The sequence below is a fragment of the Hypanus sabinus genome, chromosome 6 (genome assembly GCF_030144855.1).
Source record: "Hypanus sabinus isolate sHypSab1 chromosome 6, sHypSab1.hap1, whole genome shotgun sequence".
In the NCBI taxonomy this organism is placed as follows: Eukaryota; Metazoa; Chordata; class Chondrichthyes; order Myliobatiformes; family Dasyatidae; genus Hypanus; species Hypanus sabinus.
The window spans coordinates 6,119,687-6,141,423 of record NC_082711.1 but is presented as its reverse complement, the minus strand read 5'-3'; the positions used below and the strand labels follow the sequence as shown (position 1 = coordinate 6,141,423).

Here is a 21,737-nt window from a genome sequence, read left to right as displayed (position 1 = left end):
GCAGCTTTTAATTCAACTTCAGTTATGTCAGTAGTCATCGTTCTATTTTGTTCTTTGTTTAAAGTGGGTAACTCTAGAGAATTCAGGAAGGTGTCAGTTTGGGTTATGCTTCCCCCTGGAACTTTGGAATATAGCATTTTGTAAAACACTTCAAAAGCTTCTTGAATTTCACTTAGCTTATTTTTTAAAATCATTTTTGTTCTTGGATTCCTAATTCTCTGAATTGTATTTTCTGCTTTTTTTTTCAGTTTCCACTCCAGTATTTTCATAGATTTTGATCCACTTTCATAATGTCTCTGTTTCAGAAACATTAAATTTTTCCGGATTTCTTGCATAGCTAAACTATTGATCTCATTCCTAATTTTTAAAATTTCTAATGTATCCCGTGCCAAAGTCAATTTGTAGTTTTTTTTCTAGTTCCTTCAGCATATTTTGTAATTCCTCTAATGTTTTATTCCTTATTTTTTTCTTAGATGAAGATATTGCTATAATTTTCCCTCTTAAAACAGCCTTCCCATAGAATGGGAGGTGAAACCTCTCCATTATCACTGAATTCTAAGCAGAGACCAATTTCTTTTTTAATTTGTTCGTTAAAGTACAGATCATTGAGTAGACTTGAATTTAGTTTCCAAATAGTGTTCTTTGGTTGTAGGTCAAAATCAACAGATAAATATATAGGTGCATGGTCACTTACATCCATTGTCCCAATTCCACAGATGTTTATTTTGTCTTTGTCTTTTCCAAATGTTATGAAATAGTCTATTCTTTATATACAGAATAGGGGCCAGAATAACAAGTGTAATCCCTTCTGTTGGGGAAAAGGTCCCTCCACATATCAATTAGACCAACATCCTCAAAAAGCGTATTAACTTTCTTATGTAAGGATTTTGTTTCATAGGTTTTTCTATTGGAAGAGTCTAAATTTGGTTGTAATTGTAAATTTAAGTCTCCCCCACATATCAGGAGACCTTCTGTTTCTGTTACTGTAATATCAGTAATTTTCTGAAAGAAACTAATATCGCTTCCTGGCGATATATATATTCAATAGAGTAACTGAATTTCCATCTGTATTTCCCCTTACCAGAATATATCTGCCCTCCTTATCTCCCATTTCGAATACATATTCAAAATTTAGCTTGTTTGAGGTAAGATTAGCAACTCCTCTCCTATGTCCTGATTTATATGAGGAGAAAAACAAATTAGTGAAGCCCACTCTCGTTAGTTTTCCATGCTCATTATCACTTAAAGATACTACACAGGCTTGTTCTTTTTCCATTTTGGATAGAATTTTTCTGCGTTTGATTGGATTTAACAGCCCATTGACATTAAAAGAAATGAATTTTTCTTTGTCCTTACACTGACAGTTAAATACGCTTGGCTATCATTAAAATTAGAATAAAACTTAATCGATCTACTCCCTGAACAAATAAGAACCAAGAAATGTGAATAATAAAAGAAAAGGCAATGAACGTGTGATTCCAAGGCGGAGGTCTGTAGTAGATGACCCTGTGTTGAGCTCGAGGAAACGTCTAGCTGTGGGGGATAACCCCTCCTACCTGTGAGTTCAGGGCCCTCATTGCAGTACCCATGAAAGTAAGTAAACAAATCTGTATCCATTACACAGAAAAGATTTCCCTGTTTATTCCTCCCATATATATATATATATATCCTCGTTTAGGTGTGGTAAAAGGAGTGAATGAATGAATAAAAAAGAATAATTGACTAATATAAAATCCACATTATAATAAGTATTTCTTCAGATAGGTATAGCACTGTCTATTTTTACAATAGACAATAGGTACAGGAGTAGGCCATTCGGCCCTTCAAGCCAGCACCGCCATTCACTGTGATCATGGCTCCGTGACTGCTTTGAATCGGTGGACTGGTTAGTATTCAAGGACGAGGCAGCTAACCTCGATGAGTATGCCTCAGCTGTCATGGACTTTATCTGGAAATGCACAGAGGACTGTGTGTCTCACAAGACGATCTGGGTATTCCCTAACCGGAAGCCTTGGATGAATTATGAGGTCCAGTCCCTTTTGAAGGCCAGAGCTGTGCTTTTAGGTCTGGAGATACCAGTCGCTACACGGAATCTAGGCGTGAACTCCAGAAAGCCATTAAGGCGCCAAGAGGCAATATCGAGCCAAGTTGGAAGCCCAGGCTAACCAGAGGGATGCCAGTAGACTATGGCAGGGTCTAAATGAGATCACTGGGCGCAAAGAAAAGGCTGGGAATATCAATAACTGTAGTGCTTCTCTTCCTGATGAACCTAACATATTCTACGCAAGATTCGAGCAGAAGAGGAGCATCCTGCCCCCTCCGGATGAACCAGACCTGGTGGCATTGAGATTCATTGTCACCGAGGAGGACGTTAGAAGAATCTTCCTGAAGATAAATCCAAGGAAGGTGACGGGCCCAGGTGGCGTCCTGGGACGGGTTCTCCGGACCTGTGCAAGCGAGCTAGCCTGAGTGTTTGCTGACATCTTCAACTGCTCCCTGCTTCAATTTAAGATCCCTTCGTGTTTTAAGAAGGCAATGATAATCCCGGTGCCGAAGAAAAGCAAGGTGACGTGCCTGAATGACGACCGACCTGTGGCTCTGACATCGATTGCTATGAAGTGCTTCGAGTGATTGGTTATGGCACACATCAACCATAACCTACCAGTCAACCTCGACGCTTTGCAATTCGCCAACCGGAGCAACAGGTCAACGGCAGATGCCATCTCTCTGGCATTACATTCCTCCTTAGAACACCTGGAGAATATAGACGCATATGTAAGGCTCCTTTTCATCGACTACAGCTCTGACTTTAATACCATCATTCCAAATAAACTGATTCCTAAGCTCTGGAACCTGGATCTTAGCACTCAGATCTGCAGCTGGATCTTCAACTTCCTCACAGACAGGGCCCAGGCTGTAAAAATAGGGGACAAGCTCTCCTCTACAATCACTCTGAGCACCGGTGCCCCACAAGGCTGTGTACTCAGCCCCCTGCTGTACTCACTGTACACCCATGATTGTGTAGCCAAGTTTCCATCGAACTCAATATATAAGTTTGCTGAAGACACCACAATTGTAGGCCATATCTTGGGTAATGGTGAGTCTGAGTACGGAGAGGAAATTAAGAACCTGGTGGCATGGTGCAAAGACAATAACCTATCCCTCAACGTCAGCAAGACGAAGGAATTGGCTGTTGACTTCAGAAGGAGTAGTGGACCACACGACCCCATCTACATCGGTGGTGCACAGGTGGAACAGGTCAAAAGCTTTAAGTTCCTCGGGGTGAATATCACAAATGACCTGACTTGGTTTAACCAAGCAGAGTCCGCTGCCAAGAAGGCCCACCGGCGCCTTTACTTCCTGAGAAAGCTGAAGAAATTTGGCCTGTCCCCAAACCCTCACTAATTTTTATAGATGCGCCGTAGAAAGCATTCTTCTAGGGTGCATCACAACCTGGTGTGGAAGTTGTCCTGTCCAAGACTGGAAGAAGCTGCAGAAGATCGTGAACATAGCCCAGCACATCACACAAACCAATCTTCCATCCTTGGACTCACTTTACACCTCACACTGTCGGAGCAGTGCTGCCAGGAGAATCAAGGACACGACCCACCCAGCCAACACACTTTCTCTCCCTCTTCCCTCCGGGAGAAGGTTCAGGAGCATGAAGATACGTACGGCCAGATTTGGGAACAGCTTCTTTCCAACTGTGATAAGACTGCTGAACGGATCCTGACCCGGATCTGGGCCGTACCTTCCAAATATCCGGACCTGACTTGCACTACCTTACTTTCCCTTTTCTATTTTTTAATTATGATTTTAAATTTAAGTTAAAATTTTTATTATATTTACTTCGATATGTACTTCAGGGAGCACGAAGCGCAGAAACAAATATCACTGTGATGATTGTGCGCTTTAGTATCAATTGTTAGGTGACAAAGTATTTGTATTGTATTTGTATATCCTGATATTTTTCCGCTGTGATCTTCCCTCCTGGTCAAGCAGTTTACCTTCTTGTTGATTTATTATTTTTATCTTCTTACTTAGCACCTGTTCCACGTTTTGCATGCTATCTTCCACCTTCTCAATTCGTGTCTCTGCCACCGCTATTTTTCGATTGATGTTGGCGAGCTCTGACTTGATATCATTTAGTTGCTGTTTTATATCTTTTTGGAACTCCCGCAGCTCTTCCAGAATTTTTATCATATTCGCCTGAACGAGGCCCAGCGTCCGCCTCGCTAGCACGCGGTCGGGTTGGAGAGCCGCTGGCTGCTCTCCTCTCAGCCACAGGCTCCGCAGTGATGCTTTTTTATCTCCATTCTTTTTCCTCATTCTTGCCCCCATTATCAATTCAGATATTTTTGAAGGTCTTATATTTGATGGATTAACGGGGCAAAATAAGCGTTTTTCCGGAGGAGCTAGTGACTTAAGCTGCCATTCTGGATGATGACTTCACCGGAACCGATGGACTCACTTTGAAGGAGTCTTCATCTTATGTTCTTGATATTTATTGTTCATTTAATAATAAGAATAAATATCTTCCTGAACACCAGCATGCCTCAAGGCTGTGTGCTGAGCCCTCTTCTGTACTCCCATTTCACCTATGACTTAATTCCTATACATGGTTCTAACTCCGTAATCAAGTTCGCAGACGACACCACGGTGGTTGGCCTGATCAGAGGGGATGACGAGACGGCCTACAGGGACGAGGTCCAGCACCTGGCCATGTGGTGTGTCGACAACAACCTGGCCCTTAACACCCAGAGGACCAAGGAGATCATTGTGGACTTCGGGCATGCTAAGAGCCACACTCACGTCCCCATATACATCAACGGAGCTGTAGTGGAGCGTGTATCAAGCTTCAAATTCCTTGATGTCCACATTTCCGAGGATCTCACCTGGTCCCTGGACTCCTCTGTCCTGATCAAAAAGGCACAACAGCGCCTTTATTTCCTGTGGAGCATCAAGAAAGCTCGCCTCAGTCCCAGGATACTGACGGACTTTTACCGCTGTACCATTGAGAGCATACTCACCAACTGCATCTCAGTGTGGTGTGGCAATTGTCCCATATCAGACAGCAAAGCACTCCAGCGGGTGGTGAAAACTGCCCGGCGGATTATCGGCACCCAGTTGCCCACTATTGAGAACATCTGGGCAGGGCGAAAAGCATTACCAAGGATGCATCTCGCCTTAACCATTGACTTTTTACCCTCCTCCCATCTGGTAGGCACTACAGGAGCCTCCACTCCCACACCAGCAGGCACAGGAAGAGCTTCTTCCCTGAGGCTGTGACCCTGCTGACCCTCACATCATAGTATTGCACCCATATTGGACTGCCTCAGTACTTTTATATTTGTCTGCTGGAGCACTTTTTATTCACAGTTATTTTGTAAATAACACTATTCTTTGCATTTCTGGTTCAATGCTAACTGCATTTCATTTGGCTTTGTATCTGTACTCAACACAATGACAATAAAGTTGAATCTAATATTATTAATACCCGTGCAAATAGTTATTAATGAATATGATATAGTTGGGATCACAGAGACGTGGCTCCAGGGTGACAAAGGATAGGAGCTCAACATCCAGGGATATTCAATATTCAGGAGTGATAGACAGGAAAGAAAAGGAGGTGGGGTAGCATTTCTGGTTAGAGAGGAGATTAATGCAATAGAAAGGAAGGACATTAGCCTGGAGGATGTGGAATCGATATGGGTAGAGCTGCATAACACTAAGGGGCAGAAAACACTGGTGGGAGTTGTGTACAGGCCACCTAACAGTAGTAGTGAGGTTGGGAATGGCATTAAACAGGAAATTAGAAATGCATGTAATAAGGGAACAGTAGTTATAATGGATGACTTCAATCTACATATAGATTGGATGAACCAAATTGGTAAGGGTATCTTATTGGGGAGGAGGTTCAAACATCAGAGGTGCAGAGGGACTAAGGAGTCCTCGTGCAAGACTCCCAGAAGGTTAATTTACAGGTTGAGTCTGTGAGAAAGGAATTTATTTCAAGGAGAATAGAATATAAAAGCAAGGAGGTGTTGCTGCGCTTTTATAAGACACTAGTCAGGCCGCACTTGGAGTATTGTCAGCAGTTTTCGGCTTCATATCTCGGAAAGGATGTGTTGTCATTGGAGAGTCCAGAGGAAGTTCACGAGGATGATTCCGGGTAAGAAGGGGTTACATATGAGGAGGAGATTTGTGGAAAATCCTTCTGAAGAAGTTGGTGGAACGACCCATAGAATATAAAATATAGAACAGTCCAGGCCCTTCAGCCCATAGTGTTGTACTGACCCTACATCAAGATCAATCTAACCCTTCCTGTTTGTCTTTCATCTGTTGCAAACTAGATTTCTGCCTAGTCCCATCGACAGGTACCTGAACTATTGTCCCAATACCCCTCCCATTGCTGTACTTATCCAAATTTCTCTTTGATTGCAGCATTTAAGAGAAATTTGGATCAGTACATAGATGGAACGGACTGGAAGGCTGTGGTCACGGTGTAGGTTGATAGGACTAGGCAAAAAAACAATTCCAGATTGTATAGATGGGCCAAAGAGCCTGTTTCTGTGCTGTAATACTCTGATTCTACATGTCAATCCAGAGTACCTTAAATGTCTCTAACATATCTGGGTATACACCATCCTTGGCAGCATTTTCCACACACACACACACACACCACTCTCTGTACAAAAAAATACCCTTGAAGTGACGCCCACTTGTATTAGCCATTTCCAGTCTGGGGAGAGTGTCTGGCTGTCCACTCGATCTGTGCCCATCGAGGGTTCGTCAAGATGGAGTGTAAACTCTTTCTCTTTTCACAGATGATGTGTGACGGTGGTGGGAAGCTGAATCGTCAAATCTCTGCTCGTTTTGCTCCCCAGCTGTAGCCATTGTGGGATATCGATAACAGCTTGTGGCTGGGACTATGGTGTGTCATCGCTTGAACAGCGATGGCCTTCCTCGTTATCACCTCCGGCGGATTGGCCGGAGACCTTCGCTGCCCGACATCACCAACTACATTGAGTAGGTACAACAGTGAGCATGAAGCCCAAAGCCACAAGATCAGAATCTGTTATCAAAGTGGGGAAGATGGAGGGATGTGGACGTGGTGTGGGCAGAGAGGATTAGTTTAGTCGCCATTGGGTTACTAATCTAATTGGTTTGACACACCATTGTGGGCTGGAGGGCCCGTTCCTGTGCTGAACTGCTCTGCGTTCTATTACAAGACACAGGAGCAAAATTAGGCCATTTGACCAAATGAGTCCGCTCCACCATTCCATCATGGCTGATTTATTGTCCCTTTCAACCCCATTCTCCTGCCTTCTCCCCGTAACCTTTGATGCCCTGACTAATCATAAATCTATCAACCTGCTCTTTAAGTAAACCCAATGACCTGCACTTCACAGTCACCTGTGGCAATGAATTCCACAGATTCACCACCCTCTGGCTAAAGAAATTCCTCCTCATCTCTGTTCTCAAGGGAGGCCCCTCTATTCTGAGGCAGTGCCCCCTGGTACTGGACTCCCCTGCCCCCCACTATGGAAACATCCTCTCCACAGCCACTCTCTTGGCGGTTTAGAGGCATAATAACTCATGCATGATTGAATGGCGGCATAGACACGATGGGCCAAAAGACCCAATCTACTCCTGTCTCATGGAGACAGATCAGACAAGAACGAGGGCTCGTCGTTAATAAAGAATGAAAAATTAGAATATGTGATCAAATTAGAGTTATGAAGATGGATGGGAAGAGTTTCCAAAGATTTTTTAAAAAGCAAATTAGTGACTATTGGCAATGGACAGGAGGTGAGGTGATGATTTTTACAAAAACAAACTAAAGGGCGATGTGTGATGAGAGGGTTCGACGACTCTGAGGTTAAATTGTCGTAAAACACCAGGGCAGAAAGGCCTCAAAGTGCTGAAGTTTGTGATGTTATCCCTCCCTCACGCACTGGCTCCCTCAGCCCTCACTCGCCCCCTCACTCCTTCGTGCTCTCTTCCTCCCTCCACCTTCCCAACTACCCTCCACCACACTCTCCCTCTCCGCCCCCTCCCTTGTCACCCCATTCCTCATTCCCTCCGCCCACCCCTCATTCACTCACTCCATCCACCACTGACTGACTCCATCCATTCCTCAGTGCCGCACCACTGACCGATCGTCTGTTTAACCCCAGCCTGATCCCAGGACAATTTACCTTGACCGATCAACCTGCCGACTGGCATGCCTTTGGACAGTGGGAGGAAACTCGCGTGCAGACGGGGAGAATGTTCCCGCTCTCTGCAGGCAGTGGCATGAAATAACTCCACCTTCGTTCTGATCACCGTGACACGACCCTGCTGCCTTGTGAGAGGTGTGGACCAGCTGGACAGTCGCAGTCTTTGTCCCCGGGGTTGGGGAGTCCAAACCTACAGGGCACGGAGGAGGAGGATTTGAAAGAGACCTGAGGGGTAACGTCTTTACACGGAGGCTAGTGAGCACCTGGAATGAGCTGATGGAGGAAGTGACAGGGAGGCGTAGCGGCAGGGAGCAGGGTTGAACTCCTGCTGAATGTGCACATGGGTTTCCTGCAGCTGCTCGGGTTTCCTCCCACATTCCAAAGACCTGCAGGTTGGGGTTGGTAAGTTGTGGGCTGCCCCCAGCGCAGCCTCTGACCGTGCTGGTTATTGATGGAAACTCCACATTTCACTGCATGCTCCAATGTTCGTGTGACAAATAGAATTAATCTTTACTCGCTTGCACAGAAGGTGGGATCTGATGGGATCTCCTCTCTCCTCTCACCCCCACCCCTTGTAGCTTCACCAAGCGGGTCACCCTGATTGGACGGAACAGCAAGGTGGTTGATTACGAACTGAGGTCTGCCAGTGAGTCGCAGAAGAGGTGTATCTCTCGGACCCACGCCCGCGTGATCCGCTCCACCTCGGGTAACCAGCACCGGCTGGTGGACTCCAGCTTTACCGGCGTCTACGTCAATGACCGGCGACTGGACGGTGAGTGCGGCTGGGACTCAGTGCTACCGACAGGGTGAACTATAGTTAATGGCTCTGCAAAATTTAATTGTCAATTTGTAAACATCATTAAGTCCCTCTATTAGTGGCATCTGTTACTGAATATTGACTGGATGGCACGGTTAGTGTAATCCTTTACAGCACTTGTGACCAGAAATCAATGGTTCGATTTAATGTCTGAAAATATATACAGTAGCCGACTTAATTCTTACTCTTCACAGACAGCCACAAACCAGAGGAAAAGCCCTGAGGGATGAATGGCAGGAAACGTTGGAACCCCAAAGCCCCCCTCCCCCTCCCAGAAACATCAGCCCTACCTACCCCCGCTGTAACAAAAGCATCAACGTCCCCCCACCATACACGCAATAGCAACATGCCACCTCCCTCATTAACGAGAGGGAGAGAGAGAGAGAGAGCCTGTTTGAGATGTCAAAGCGTTGAGATGGAGAACGGTTTTTGGTGCACTCTGGGCCATAAGACACAGGAGCAGAATTAGGCTATTTGCCCCATCGAGTCCACTCGGCCATTCAGTCACAGCTGATCCTTCTCCCCCCTCCACGCTAAACACACCCAACAACCTGGCCACCACAGCTGCCTGTGGTAACAAATTCCACAAATTCACCACCCTCTGGCTAAAGAAATTTCTCCACTTCTCTGTTTTAAATGGACACCCCTCTATCCTGAGGCTGTGCCCTCTTGCCCATGAGTCCCCCACATGGGAAACATCCTTTCCACATCTGCTCTGTCTAGGACCTTCAACATTTGAAAGGTTTCAATGAGATCCCTCCTTATCCTTCTCAATCCAGTGAGTACAGACCCAGAGCCATCAAATGCTCCTCATATAATAACCCTGTCTTTCCCAGAATCATCCTTGTGAACCTCCTCTGGACCCTCTCCAATGCCAGCACATCTTTTCTCAGATGAGGAGCCCAAAACTGTTCACAATGCTCAAGGTGAGGCCTCACCAGTGTCTTATAAAGCCTCAGCATCACATCCTTGTTCTTGTATTCTAGACCTCTTGAAATGAATGCTAACATTGCATTTGCCGTCCTCACCACTGACTCTACCTGCAAGTTAACCTTCAGGGTGTTCTGGATAAGGACTCCCAAATCCCTTCGCACCTCAGATTTTTGGATTTTCTTCCTGTTTAGAAAATAGTCTGCACATTTATTTCTACTACCAAAGTGCATGACTATGCATTTTCCAACATTGTATTTCAATTTTTACTCTTACCCATTCTCCTGATGTGTCCAAGTCCTTCTGCATCCTACCTGTTTCCTCAACACTACCTGCCCCTCCACCAATCTTCGTATCATCTGCAAACTTGGCAACAAAGCCACCTATTCCATCATCTAAATCATTTATATACGCGCACCAGTTAGTAGGTACTGGTCACTGTAAATGGTGAATTGTAAACTTGTACCAGTACCAGTATACCTATATATTTATATATACATATATAGTACTATATACTGGTTTATATATATAAATAATACCTATAATAATGGTATTACAAACAAATAAATAATAATATAAATAATACCTATAATAATATCTATATATGTAATTATAGGTATTATTTATACAAGTATAATTATTTGCTAAATACTATATATTTAGTGAATAATTACTAAATATATAGGTACTGGTATCTGTAAATGGGGGAGGAGGAGGGAGGAAGGGATTCTGACCCTCAACACAGGTGCTCCCAGGGTTGTGTCCTGAGTCCCCTTCTCTACTCCCTTTACACCTACGACTGTACTGCCACACACAGCTCCAATCTGTCGATCAAATTCACAGATGACACGACTTTGATTGGCCTTATTTCTAGGGGTAATGAGACAGCCTACAGAGGGGAGGTTGACACCCTGACACAGTGGTGCCAGGATAGTAACCTCTCCCTCATGTCCAAACAACAAAAGAGCTGATTGTGGATCACAGGAGGAAAGGAGAAAGGCTCACCCTGATCAGCATCAGTGGCTCTGCATTTGAGAGGATGAGCAGTTTTAAATTCCTCGGTATACATGTCACTGAAGATTTCATCTGGACTGTACACACCGGCTGTGTGGGGGGAAAAATGCACAACAGCATCTTTTCCACCTCAGGCGACTGAAGAAGTTCGGGTTGAGCCCCCATATCCTCTACAGGGGCACCACTGAGAGCATCCTGACTGGCTGTATCTCCGCCTGGTACGGGAACTGCACCATCCTTGATCGCTGGGCACTGCAGAGAGTGGTACGGACAGCCCAGCGCATCTGTGGCTGTGAACTTCCCTCCACTGAGGACATTTACAGCAGCAGGCACAGAAAGAAGGCCTGGAAGGTCATCAGGGACACCAGTCACCCCAACCAAAACTTTCTGCTGCTTCCGTCTGGCAAACGGTATTTCAGCATTAAAACCAGGACCAACAGGCTACTGGACAGCTTCTCTCTACAAGCTAGTAGACTTACAAACTGACCTGTCTGTACATTGTGACGGAGTGATAACAGAAAGATTTTTACTCCATCACGTTGCGGGATGGATGTATAATTTAAGTAAATTCTAATTGAATCTGTGCCCTCTAGGTTTGGACACTGCATCCTTGGGGAGAAAATTGATGATTGTCTAGCTGGTCATGCCTCTCACGAGGCAGCATGGTCGTGTCGTGATTAGCACAGCGTTTTACAGTAGCAGCAACACAGAGTTATTTCCTGCACTTGCTTTTGAATGTGGGTTGAGGAAATGGTGCAGTGGCCAATGTATGCTGGTTCCTGGAGGTTGTGGTAGCGGAGAAGGGGGTGCGTGGGGGAGAGGCAGGAATAGGGTAATGGGGATAAACTCCCGCTACCTATTAAATGTTCCCAAGTAGCCTCTGACAGCCAAGTCCAGCTCCTGGCCTTCACGTGTGGCTTAGCTACTAAGCCTGAAGGAACCATTTCTACCGACAAGAGAAGGGGCAAAATTGGGTTACTGGGGCCTTAAAACCAGTCACTTCAGGCAGATGGGGCTCGTCAGCCGTGGTTGGCAGCTCATCTAGGAGAAGGAAAATTGATCTCAACCTCCGCTGCCTTGACTCTACCACTCATGAGAAGGTGTCGGGAGTAAACCCCGAGGGAAAATTCTGGAGCTGGAGTCGCTAAGGCAGTTGTGTGTTGAGTTCAACGCTGACTGGCAACTTCTGCAATGCTGCTGGTACCAAACTGCATTATCTCCACTGTCCCATTGGGTTCATTAGATGCATGAAGAGAGGGAGCTTGCTACATGGGCAACAGTTTGATCTCCATATCTACTGCTAGGCAGCAACATCCATGGTTGACCCTGAACGACGGAGGTCTCATAGTGGTGTTTGCTATACAGTAGCAGTGATGAGGGTTCAGTTCCCGCCGATGCCTGTAAGAAGTTTGTTCGTTCTCCCGTGAATGTGTGGGTTTCCTCTGGGTTCTCTGAATTTCTCCATCTGAAGATTAACTATTTAATTTACTGAGATGCAACACTGAGTGGTGCTGTTGTTGCGTGAATGGAATCACCAGAGAGAGACTGGTAGATGCAAAGCAGCGTCTTTATTCAACAAAACCAGGTACAGTCGGCATCATACGGAGACTCTTCAGTGGAAAGGTCTGCTGGCCCAATGTGGGGCTCAATAGTTATTTGCTAAACAGAAAGGATAATTCCATATTTACAAAGTATCGGCAATGCTTTCTTTTGAAGCTACATACAAACTTCACACCTTCTGATTCACATCCATGCCACAGACGCCAGCAGGTCTGTGGACTGGGATTCCCGGCTTCTAGGAATGCATTGTTCCAAATTAAATCCACAATCCATTTTCAAGGAACAGAAGTCTGGTAGCCAAAGCCATTTGCTAAATGGAAATGACCAAAACCCAAAAATCACTCTAACAGGTGCCATGCAGAAATCTCCAATTTAACCCTTGCTTAATCACAGGACCATTTACATTGACCAGTACCTACTAACTGGTGCGCGTCTTTGGATTGTGGGAGGAAACCCACATAGTCACAGGAAGAATGTACAAACTCCTTACAGACAGCAATGGGAATTGAGCCTAGGTTGCTGGTACTGTAACTGTGTTGTACTAACCACTACCCTACCGTGCCACTACTAAAAGATTAACCTCTCATCATTTTATACACCTCTGTCAGGTCACCTCTTGTCCTCTGTTGCTCCAAGGAGAAAAGGCCGCGTTCACTCATGCCTATTCTCATAAGGCATGCTCCCCAATCCAGGCAACATCCTTGTAAATTGCCTCTGCAACCTTTCTATAGTTTCCACATAATTCCTGTAGTGAGGCGAGCAGAAATGAGCACAGTACTCTAAGTAGGGTCTGACCAGGGTCCTATATAGCTGCAATATTACCTCTCAGCTCCTAAACTCAATCCCACAATTGATGAAGGCCAATACACCGCATTCCTTCTTAACCACAGAGTCAACCTGAGCTGCAGCTTTGAGTGTCCTATGGACTCTGACCCCAAGATCCCTCTGATCCTCTACACTACCAAGAGTCTCATCATTAATACTATATTCTGCCATCATATTTGACCTACCAAAATGAACCACTTCACACTTATCTGGGTTGAACTCCATCTGCCACTTCTCAGCCCAGTTTTGCATCCTATCAATGTCCTGTTGTAACCTCTGACAGCCCTCCACACTATCCACAACACCCCCAACATTTGTTTCATCAGCAAGTTTACTAACCCTTTCCTCCACTTCCACTTCCTCCAGGCCATTTATAAAAATCACGAAGAGCAGGGGTCCCAGAACAGATCCCTGAGGCACTCCACTGGTCACCGACCTCCATGCAGAATATGACCTGTCTACAACCACTCTTTGCCTTCTGTGGGCAAGCCAGTTCTGGATCCTCAAAGCAATGTCCCCTTGGATCCCATGTCTCCTTACTTTCTCAATAAGCCTTGCATAGGGTACCTTATCAAATGCCTTGCTGAAATCCATATACACGACATCTATTGCTCTTCCTTCATCAATGTGTTTAGTCACATCCTCAAAAAATTCAATCAGGCTCGTAAGGCATGACCTGCCCTTGACAAAGCCATGCTGACTGGTCGTAATCATCTTATACCTTTCCAAATGTTCATAAACCCTGCCTCTCAGGATCTCCTCCATCAACTTACCAACCACTGAAGTAAGACTCACTGGTCTATAATTTCCTGGGCTATCTCTACTCCTTTTCTTGAATAAGGGAACAACATCTGCATCCCCCCCAATCCTCCGAACCTCTCCCATCCCCATTGATGATGCAAAGATCATCGCCAGAGGCTCAGCAATCTCCTCCCTCGCTTCTCACTGTAGCCTGGGTGACATCCGGTCCGGTCCTGGTGACTTACCCAACTTGATGCTTTCCAAAAGCTCCAGCACATCATCTTCCTATCATCTTATCTACATGTTCAAGCTTTTCAGTCCATTGAAAACCTTCCTGAACACACCTAACAAACTCCACCCCATCTAAGCCCCTCACTCCAGGGACGTGCCAGTCAATATTTGGGAAATTAAAATTTCCCACCACAACAACCCTGTTATTATTACTCCTTTTCAGAATCTGTCTCCCTATTTGCTCCTCAATGTCCCTGTTACTATTGGCTGGTCTATATATAAAAAAAAACACCCAGTAGAGTTATTGACCCCTTCCTGTTTCTAACTTCCACTCACAGAGAGTCCGTAGACAATCCCTCCATGGCATCCACTTTTTCTGCAGCCATGACACTATCTCTGATCAACAGTGCCACGCCCCACCTCTTTTGCCTCCCTCCCTGTCCTTTCTGAAACATCTAAAGCCTGGCACTCGAAGTAGCCATTCCTGCCTGTGTCACACAACACGGCGTGCAATGACGTCATGCGGCACGGCACGCAGTGATAATGGTGATCATCTCTAATTGGGAGCTCAGCCTCATTGTTGAGGACTTTGGAGGCGTGGTGACACTGGCAGATTTGCCCCTGAAACATCCTCACACTGCGTGGTGGTTAACGTAAATGACGCATTTCATTGGATGTTTTGATGTACATGTAATCTTTAAGATCTTTTAATCTTTATTTTCCCGCTGAACCATTCAATTAGTTGCATCCTTGAACTTTCTGCCAGGATTCTCAGTTGGATCGCAGGCAGGAATCCTGCAGTGCTACGTGTTGTCACGAGGTGCCTTACCAGGCGTGTAGACACACAGTCGGTTATTTTTTTATTTGCTCATTTGGTTTTCTTTTGCGTGCTGGTTGTTTGTCAGTCTTTGTTTATGTAGAGCTTTTCATATCTTTATTTTCCTGAAAATGCCTGCAAACAGAATGAATCTCAAAGAAATGCTTCCTCAGTGGCCACTGTTTTGTGGGGAAGGAGGGATTTTCGGGGGTGTGGGGGGTCAATGTGTCTGATCCATTTTGTTCATTTTTTTTGCACGTGGGTTGGAGAGATTTGTGCTGCATTTATTTACTTTTCTTTCTTGGTGAGTTGAAGAATATTAGAGTTACATACTTTGATAATAAATGACCTTTGAACCAGAATGGAGGCTTGACTACTGAAAGGCCTGGCTCTTTCATAGGTTCCTTCATCAAGCCCTCAACTCCATCGTGGGCACTCACCTCCCCACCTTCGAGGACACCTCAAATGGCGATGCCTTAAAAAAGCAGCATCCCATCACCCAGGCCACGCCCTCTTATCGCTACCATCAGGGAGGAGGTACAGAAGCCTGAAGACACAATGTTCAGGAACAGCTTCCTGCCATCTGCTGTCAAATTCCTGAATGGAAATGAACACATGCGCACTACCTCACTATTGTTTGCTTTCTCATTCTCTTTTTGCTCTAGTTTAATTATATATAATAAACATAGCAAGCACATGTACCTAAGGAATTGAAAACAAAGGATTTTGCTTCCTGAATACGTAAGGTGTATCTTATGGGTTTTGGGCTGCTGATCATGAAAATCACCATTGAATTTCCCTATCACGCAACGTTTGTTTGAAATCACCTATACTTGTTATTTCAATTCATAATTAATGAAAATGTTGCCCACAACCTAAGCTGAAAAGTTTTCCATCTTGTCTGGGCACGCGTGCTGAATAGCAGGACGGGTTTTAGAAAGGCTATAGATTTCTGTGATGCATTTTGGCATCGTTTGTTCTGAGAAACATCTGTCTCAAATCTCAAAGTTCAGGAAGGCATTTTCGTTGGCCCTCAGATCAAAGAGGTCATCAATGACAGACAATTTGAAGAACTTCTAGTGGGATCGGAGAAAATCACGTGGAAGGCATTCAAGGACGTTGTTGAGGATTTTCTGTCAACTACAGAGCACCAAACCACGTGCAGCTGGTTGACAACATGCTTCAAGCATACAAAACCATGAAGTGCAACATGTCATTAAAGATTAATTTTCTGCGTTCTCATTTAGACTTCTTTCCTGCAATCCTGGCGCTGTCAGTGATGAGCACGGTGAAAGATTTCATCGGGATTTTGTGGTCATGGAGAAGTGGTATCTCAGGGTAACGAATCCATCAGTGCTGACTGATAATTATTGGACACTTAAATGAGAAGCCTCAGACACTGACTACAGACAAAAGTCATCAACAAACAGTTTTCGCTTAGTTGAACTATGGCAAAACATCAGCACTGTTATGTAATTAAACGCATTATATTCAATATAAGTTAATTTCTTGTTTCTCCAGACTCCTACGTGATACACATAGTTTGAAATTATATTTGTGCTTAGCTTCAAGCGATCTATCATAAACAAAAAAATTAAGAGGAAGCAACACTATATAAAAAGTTTGTTGTCCGGTATTATCAATTTTCTTTGATTTGGAATATGCAGGAATGGGGTGAGGGTGGGTGGGTATAGATTGAGGGCAGGCAGAAGGGATTGTTAAATTTGGCATCAGCTTCGGGGCACATGTCCACGTGTTGTGCCGTACTGTTCTGTTTTGTGTGATGAGGGAACTTACCTTGATTATCGCCTGCGTCTCCTCTCCCAGGTGACGTGGTCCTAAGCGAAGGAGACACCGTGACGTTTGGCCATCCCCAAAGTTCTCAAGTGGACCGAGGAGAGAGGGTGCGGCAGCCTAACTCCGAATTTTATTTCATGGTAAATGAAATGTGTTTGGTTGGAACTGACTGTTAAGTGTAATGTGAATCACTGGAACATACCTGACAGCAGACAGAGCCTCATTCTCAGTGAATCCCATCCCTTTGTAAGGTCCTCGCAAGAACCTCAACCGAGGTTTCAAGCTAATTTGGCAGGGAGATGGGAACCAGAGTGATGGGGCAGTTGGTATACAAGTAGATGCAGTGTGTAGTGAGACTGAGGAAGGACAGGTAAATAATGGGGTAAAATTGCAGTCAGTGGGATGAGTTGAAGTGTAATGGGGACAAAATCAAAAAGGATGATGAATACTGAAAGTGTTATATTTGAATTCCCGCAGTTTACAGACTAAGGTAAGTTGTCTTGGATCGCAGTTGGAGATTGGCAGGTACAACATTGTGGGCTTTGCTGAGTCGTGGCTGAAAGGAGATCATAGCTTAACCTTAAGATCATAAAAGACAGGAACATAATTAGGCTATTCGGCCCATCAAACCTGCCATTCCATCATGGTTGATTTATTAGCCCTGTCATGTATGTGTGCGTGTGTGTGTGTATATACATACACACACGCGTGCACACACACACGTAAAGCATTCTTGTTTGTTTAAATAATTAATTGTGGGTTATATGTGTAAATATGTGAATTTCATACATTAACACGCTACCACATGATACTATGCGCCTTGCTTAAAGTAAGCCTGAAGTTAGACCTGCATTCCTGGGCCTCCATATCTTCCATTGAATTAGTTTAATATTTTGAAGTTGCAAAGCATAACCCTAGCAACCTCTGCTTTAAATATACTCATTGATTTAACCTCCACTGCCGTCTGTGGCAATGAATTCCACAGATTCACCGCCTTCTGACCAGTGAAATTCCCCCTCACCTCTGTCCGAATAGGATGCCCGTCTGTACTGAAGGTGTGCCCTCTGGTCCTAGACTCCCCCGCAATAGGAACTGACTCTCCATCGAGGCTTTTCAATATTCAGTAGGCTTAAATGAGATCCCCCCACCTCAGTCTTCTAAACTCTAGCAAGTACAGACCCAGAGCCATCAAACGCTCCTCGTATGTTAACCCTTTCATTCCTGGAACAATTCTCTTTGGACTCTCTCCAATACCACACCCTTTCCAGATAAAGGGCACAAACTGTTCACAATGTCTCACTCAGTGCCCGTGTGTTGCGTACGTTGGCATTCAGTGTCGTCTTCCATTGCCCGTGGGTTGAGGAGGCAGATTATGGGCCAACAAGGTAGAAAAGGGTTAGAGGGATAAAGGGTAAATATGAGCAAATGGATAGATAGACATCTTGTTTGACATGGACTCGATGGGCTGAATGGCCTGTTCCTGTGCGGTACACTCAGTGACACTCTGGTGAATCTGCCTACAATGGGTAAGGCGGTTTTAAGAACAGCTTGTAGTCCTCTGCCGTCAGATGGTGAGGTCTCCAATGACGTGGTTTAGGGTTAGGGAGTTAAGGGCACGCTACGTTGATGACACTTGTGGGATGACCAGCACAATCCTCTTTGACGCATTTCACCGCATACCTTGAAGTTGTCGTTGTCATTATCATTATGTGCTGTGTCGTTTACGTGGGTTTCGTGTCCTTTGACCATGATTGTTCTTGGCAATGTTTGTCTACAGTAGTTTCCCGTTGCCTTCTGGGCAGTGTGTTAATAAGACAGGTGAGCCCAGCCATTATCAATACCCCAGAGATTGTGGGGTGCCTTTGCCCAAGGGTGACCTGCAGGCTAGTGGAGGGAAGGAGTGCCTCACGCCTCCTTTCATAGAGACGTATCTCCACCTTGCCACCCAGTGTTTGATGTAACTTGGAGTAATGTTCACGCCTTTCTCCTGTTGCAAACAGCAAATATCATAACGCACATCAATGATAATCCCCTGACTCTGATAAAGGCTGGTTGTGCCTCTATTTTCAGTACTTGAGGAAGAAAAATGACTTTAGAGACCAGACTTCAAGCAGTGGTACCTTTATTCAGCCTGAGATCTGAGACCCAAACATGGAGAGCTTGCAGAAATTTGCAAGACTCTAAATTACAGACCGATTTCGGCATAGGTTATCAGCCTTTGCCACTCCAGAGAAAACAGCCCAACTTTGTCCGGCCTCCCGTTATAGCCCATGCCCTCTAAACCAGGCAGCCTCCTGGTAAACCTCTTCTGCATCCTCTCTAAAGCCCGACATCCTTACCATAGTGGGGTGACCAGAACTGTATACAATACTCAAGCTGTGGCCTAACCAGGGTTTTATAAAGCTGCAACATAACCTCCTGACCTTTGAACTCGGTGCCTTGACTAATCAAAGCAAGCCTGCTGTGTATCTCCTTAACCACACTATCGCCTTGTGTTTCCAGTTTGAGCTGTGTGACTGCGAGCAGGAACGAGGCCCGGTACCGAGCTATAACTCCACGCCTTACACCACACCGACGGTAAGAAACCGAGCTCAGCTATCGATACTTATGATGTAGAGGCAGGCCATTTGGCCCATCGGGTACCTGTGGTTCCCAGCTGGCTAATTCCTCTCAGATACCATAACCTCAAGGCCACAATTGCCTCCAGCCAGCCCCTATAACCATCTCTGTTTTCCTCTTCAATCTGACTGCCACTTCTCATGTAGATCCACCCTTCCTCCCCTCACCATTTACCCTGGGTGTCTCCTCTCTGTCTTTCAGTCCGGATGGAGAGTCAGCTGTCCGTTTCCACTCAGAGATGGTGCCTGGCCTGCTGAGCCAGGACAGAGCAAAGCACGAATTGCACAGACTGAGTGGAAAGGACACCTCTCTCCTTTCCCGGACAATATTAGTGAGTATAGAACACTACAGTACAATGCAGGCCCTTCGGCCCACAATGTGCTGAGCCTTTAACCTATGCCAAGATCAATCTCACCGTCCCTACCATATAGCCTTCATTTTTCTATCATCCACGTGCCTGTCTATTAAACTCCTTACTGAATCTGCCTCTGGTATCACCCCAGCAGGACGTTCCACACACCCACTGCTCTCTGTGGGGGGAAAGATTGCCTCTAACATCCCCCCCTATACTTTCCTCCAATCACCTTGAATTTATGCCCCTTGTATTATCCATTTTCAACCTGGGAAGCAGTCTCTGACTGTCCACTCAGTCTTGTCTTGTGCACCTCAATCGAGTCTCATCTCATCCTCCTCCACTCTAAAGAGAAAAGCCCTGACTTACTCATCCTATGCTGAGGAGACATACTGTCTAATCCAGGCAGTATCCTGGTGAATCTCCTCTGCACCCTCTCTAATCCAGGCAGTATCCTGGTGAATCTCCGCTGCACCCTCTCTAATCCAGGCAGCATCCTGGTGAATCTCCTCTGCACCCTCTCTAATCCAGGCAGCCTCCTGGTGAATCTCCTCTGCACCCTCTCTAATCCAGGCAGAATCCTGGTGAATCTCCTCTGCACCCTCTCTAATCCAGGCAGCATCCCGGTGAATCTCCTCTGCACCCTCTCTAATCCAGGCAGCATCCCAGTGAATCTCCTCAGCACCCTCTCTAATCCAGGCAGCATCCCGGTGAATCTCCTCAGCACCCTCTCTAATCCAGGCAGCGTCCTGGTGAATCTCCTCTGCATCCTCTCTAATCCAGGCAGCCTCCCGGTAAATCTCCTCTGCACCCTCTCTAATCCAGGCAGCATCCCGGTGAATCTCCTCTGCACCCTCTCTAATCCAGGCATCGTCCTGGTGAATCTCCTCTGCACCCTCTCTAATCCAGGCAGCATCCTGGTGAATCTCCTCTGCACCCTCTCTAATCCAGGCAGCATCCTGGTGAATCTCCTCTGCACCCTCTCTAATCCAGGCAGCGTCCTGGTGAATCTCCTCTGCACCCTCTCTAATCCAGGCAGCGTCCTGGTGAATCTCCTCTGCACCCTCTCTAATCCAGGCAGCATCCCGGTGAATCTCCTCTGCATCCTCTCTAATCCAGGCAGCATCCCGGTGAATCTCCTCTGCACCCTCTCTAATCCAGGCAGCATCCCAGTGAATCTCCTCTGCACTCTCTCTAATCCAGGCAGCATCCCGATGAATCTCCTCAGCACCCTCTCTAATCAAGGCAGTGTCCTGGTGAATCTCCTCTGCACCCTCTCTAATTCAGGCAGTATCCTGGTGAATCTCCTCTGCACCCTCTCTAATCCAGGCAGCATCCTGGTGAATCTCCTCTGCACCCTCTCTAATCCAGGCAGCGTCCTGGTGAATCTCCTCTGCATCCTCTCTAATTCAGGCAGCCTCCCGGTGAATCTCCACTGCACCCTCTCTAATCCAGGCAGCATCCCGGTGAATCTCCTCTGCAACCTCTCTAATCCAGGCAGCATACTGGTGAATCTCCTCTGCACCCTCTCTAATCCAGGCAGCTTCCCGGTGAATCTCCTCTGCACCCTCTCTAATCCAGGCAGCATCCTGGTAAATCTCCTCTGCACCCTCTCTAAACCAGGCAGCGTCCTGGTGAATCTCCTCTGCACCCTCTCTAATCCAGGCAGCGTCCTGGTGAATCTCCTCTGCACCCTCTCTAATCCAGACATCGTCCTGTTGAATCTCCTCTGCATCCTCTCTAATCCAGACAGCGTCCTGTTGACTCTCCTCTGCACCCTCTCTAATCCAGACAGCATCCTGGTGAATCTCC

General features: G+C 45.8%; 1 protein-coding gene across 1 annotated transcript in view; it reads left to right on the top strand.

Annotated features, from left to right (window-relative positions):
- The window catches only part of LOC132395266 (uncharacterized), a 183,396-nt gene that overhangs the window by 10,003 nt on the left and 151,656 nt on the right, over positions 1-21,737 (top strand). The window contains exons 2-5 of the mRNA XM_059971599.1: positions 6,828-7,029; positions 8,801-8,994; positions 16,985-17,094; positions 19,457-19,531. Of these exons, the coding sequence (XP_059827582.1) occupies positions 6,932-7,029; positions 8,801-8,994; positions 16,985-17,094; positions 19,457-19,531 (477 nt within the window). The 5' untranslated portion in view covers positions 6,828-6,931. The remainder of the gene's footprint in view (positions 1-6,827; positions 7,030-8,800; positions 8,995-16,984; positions 17,095-19,456; positions 19,532-21,737) is intronic.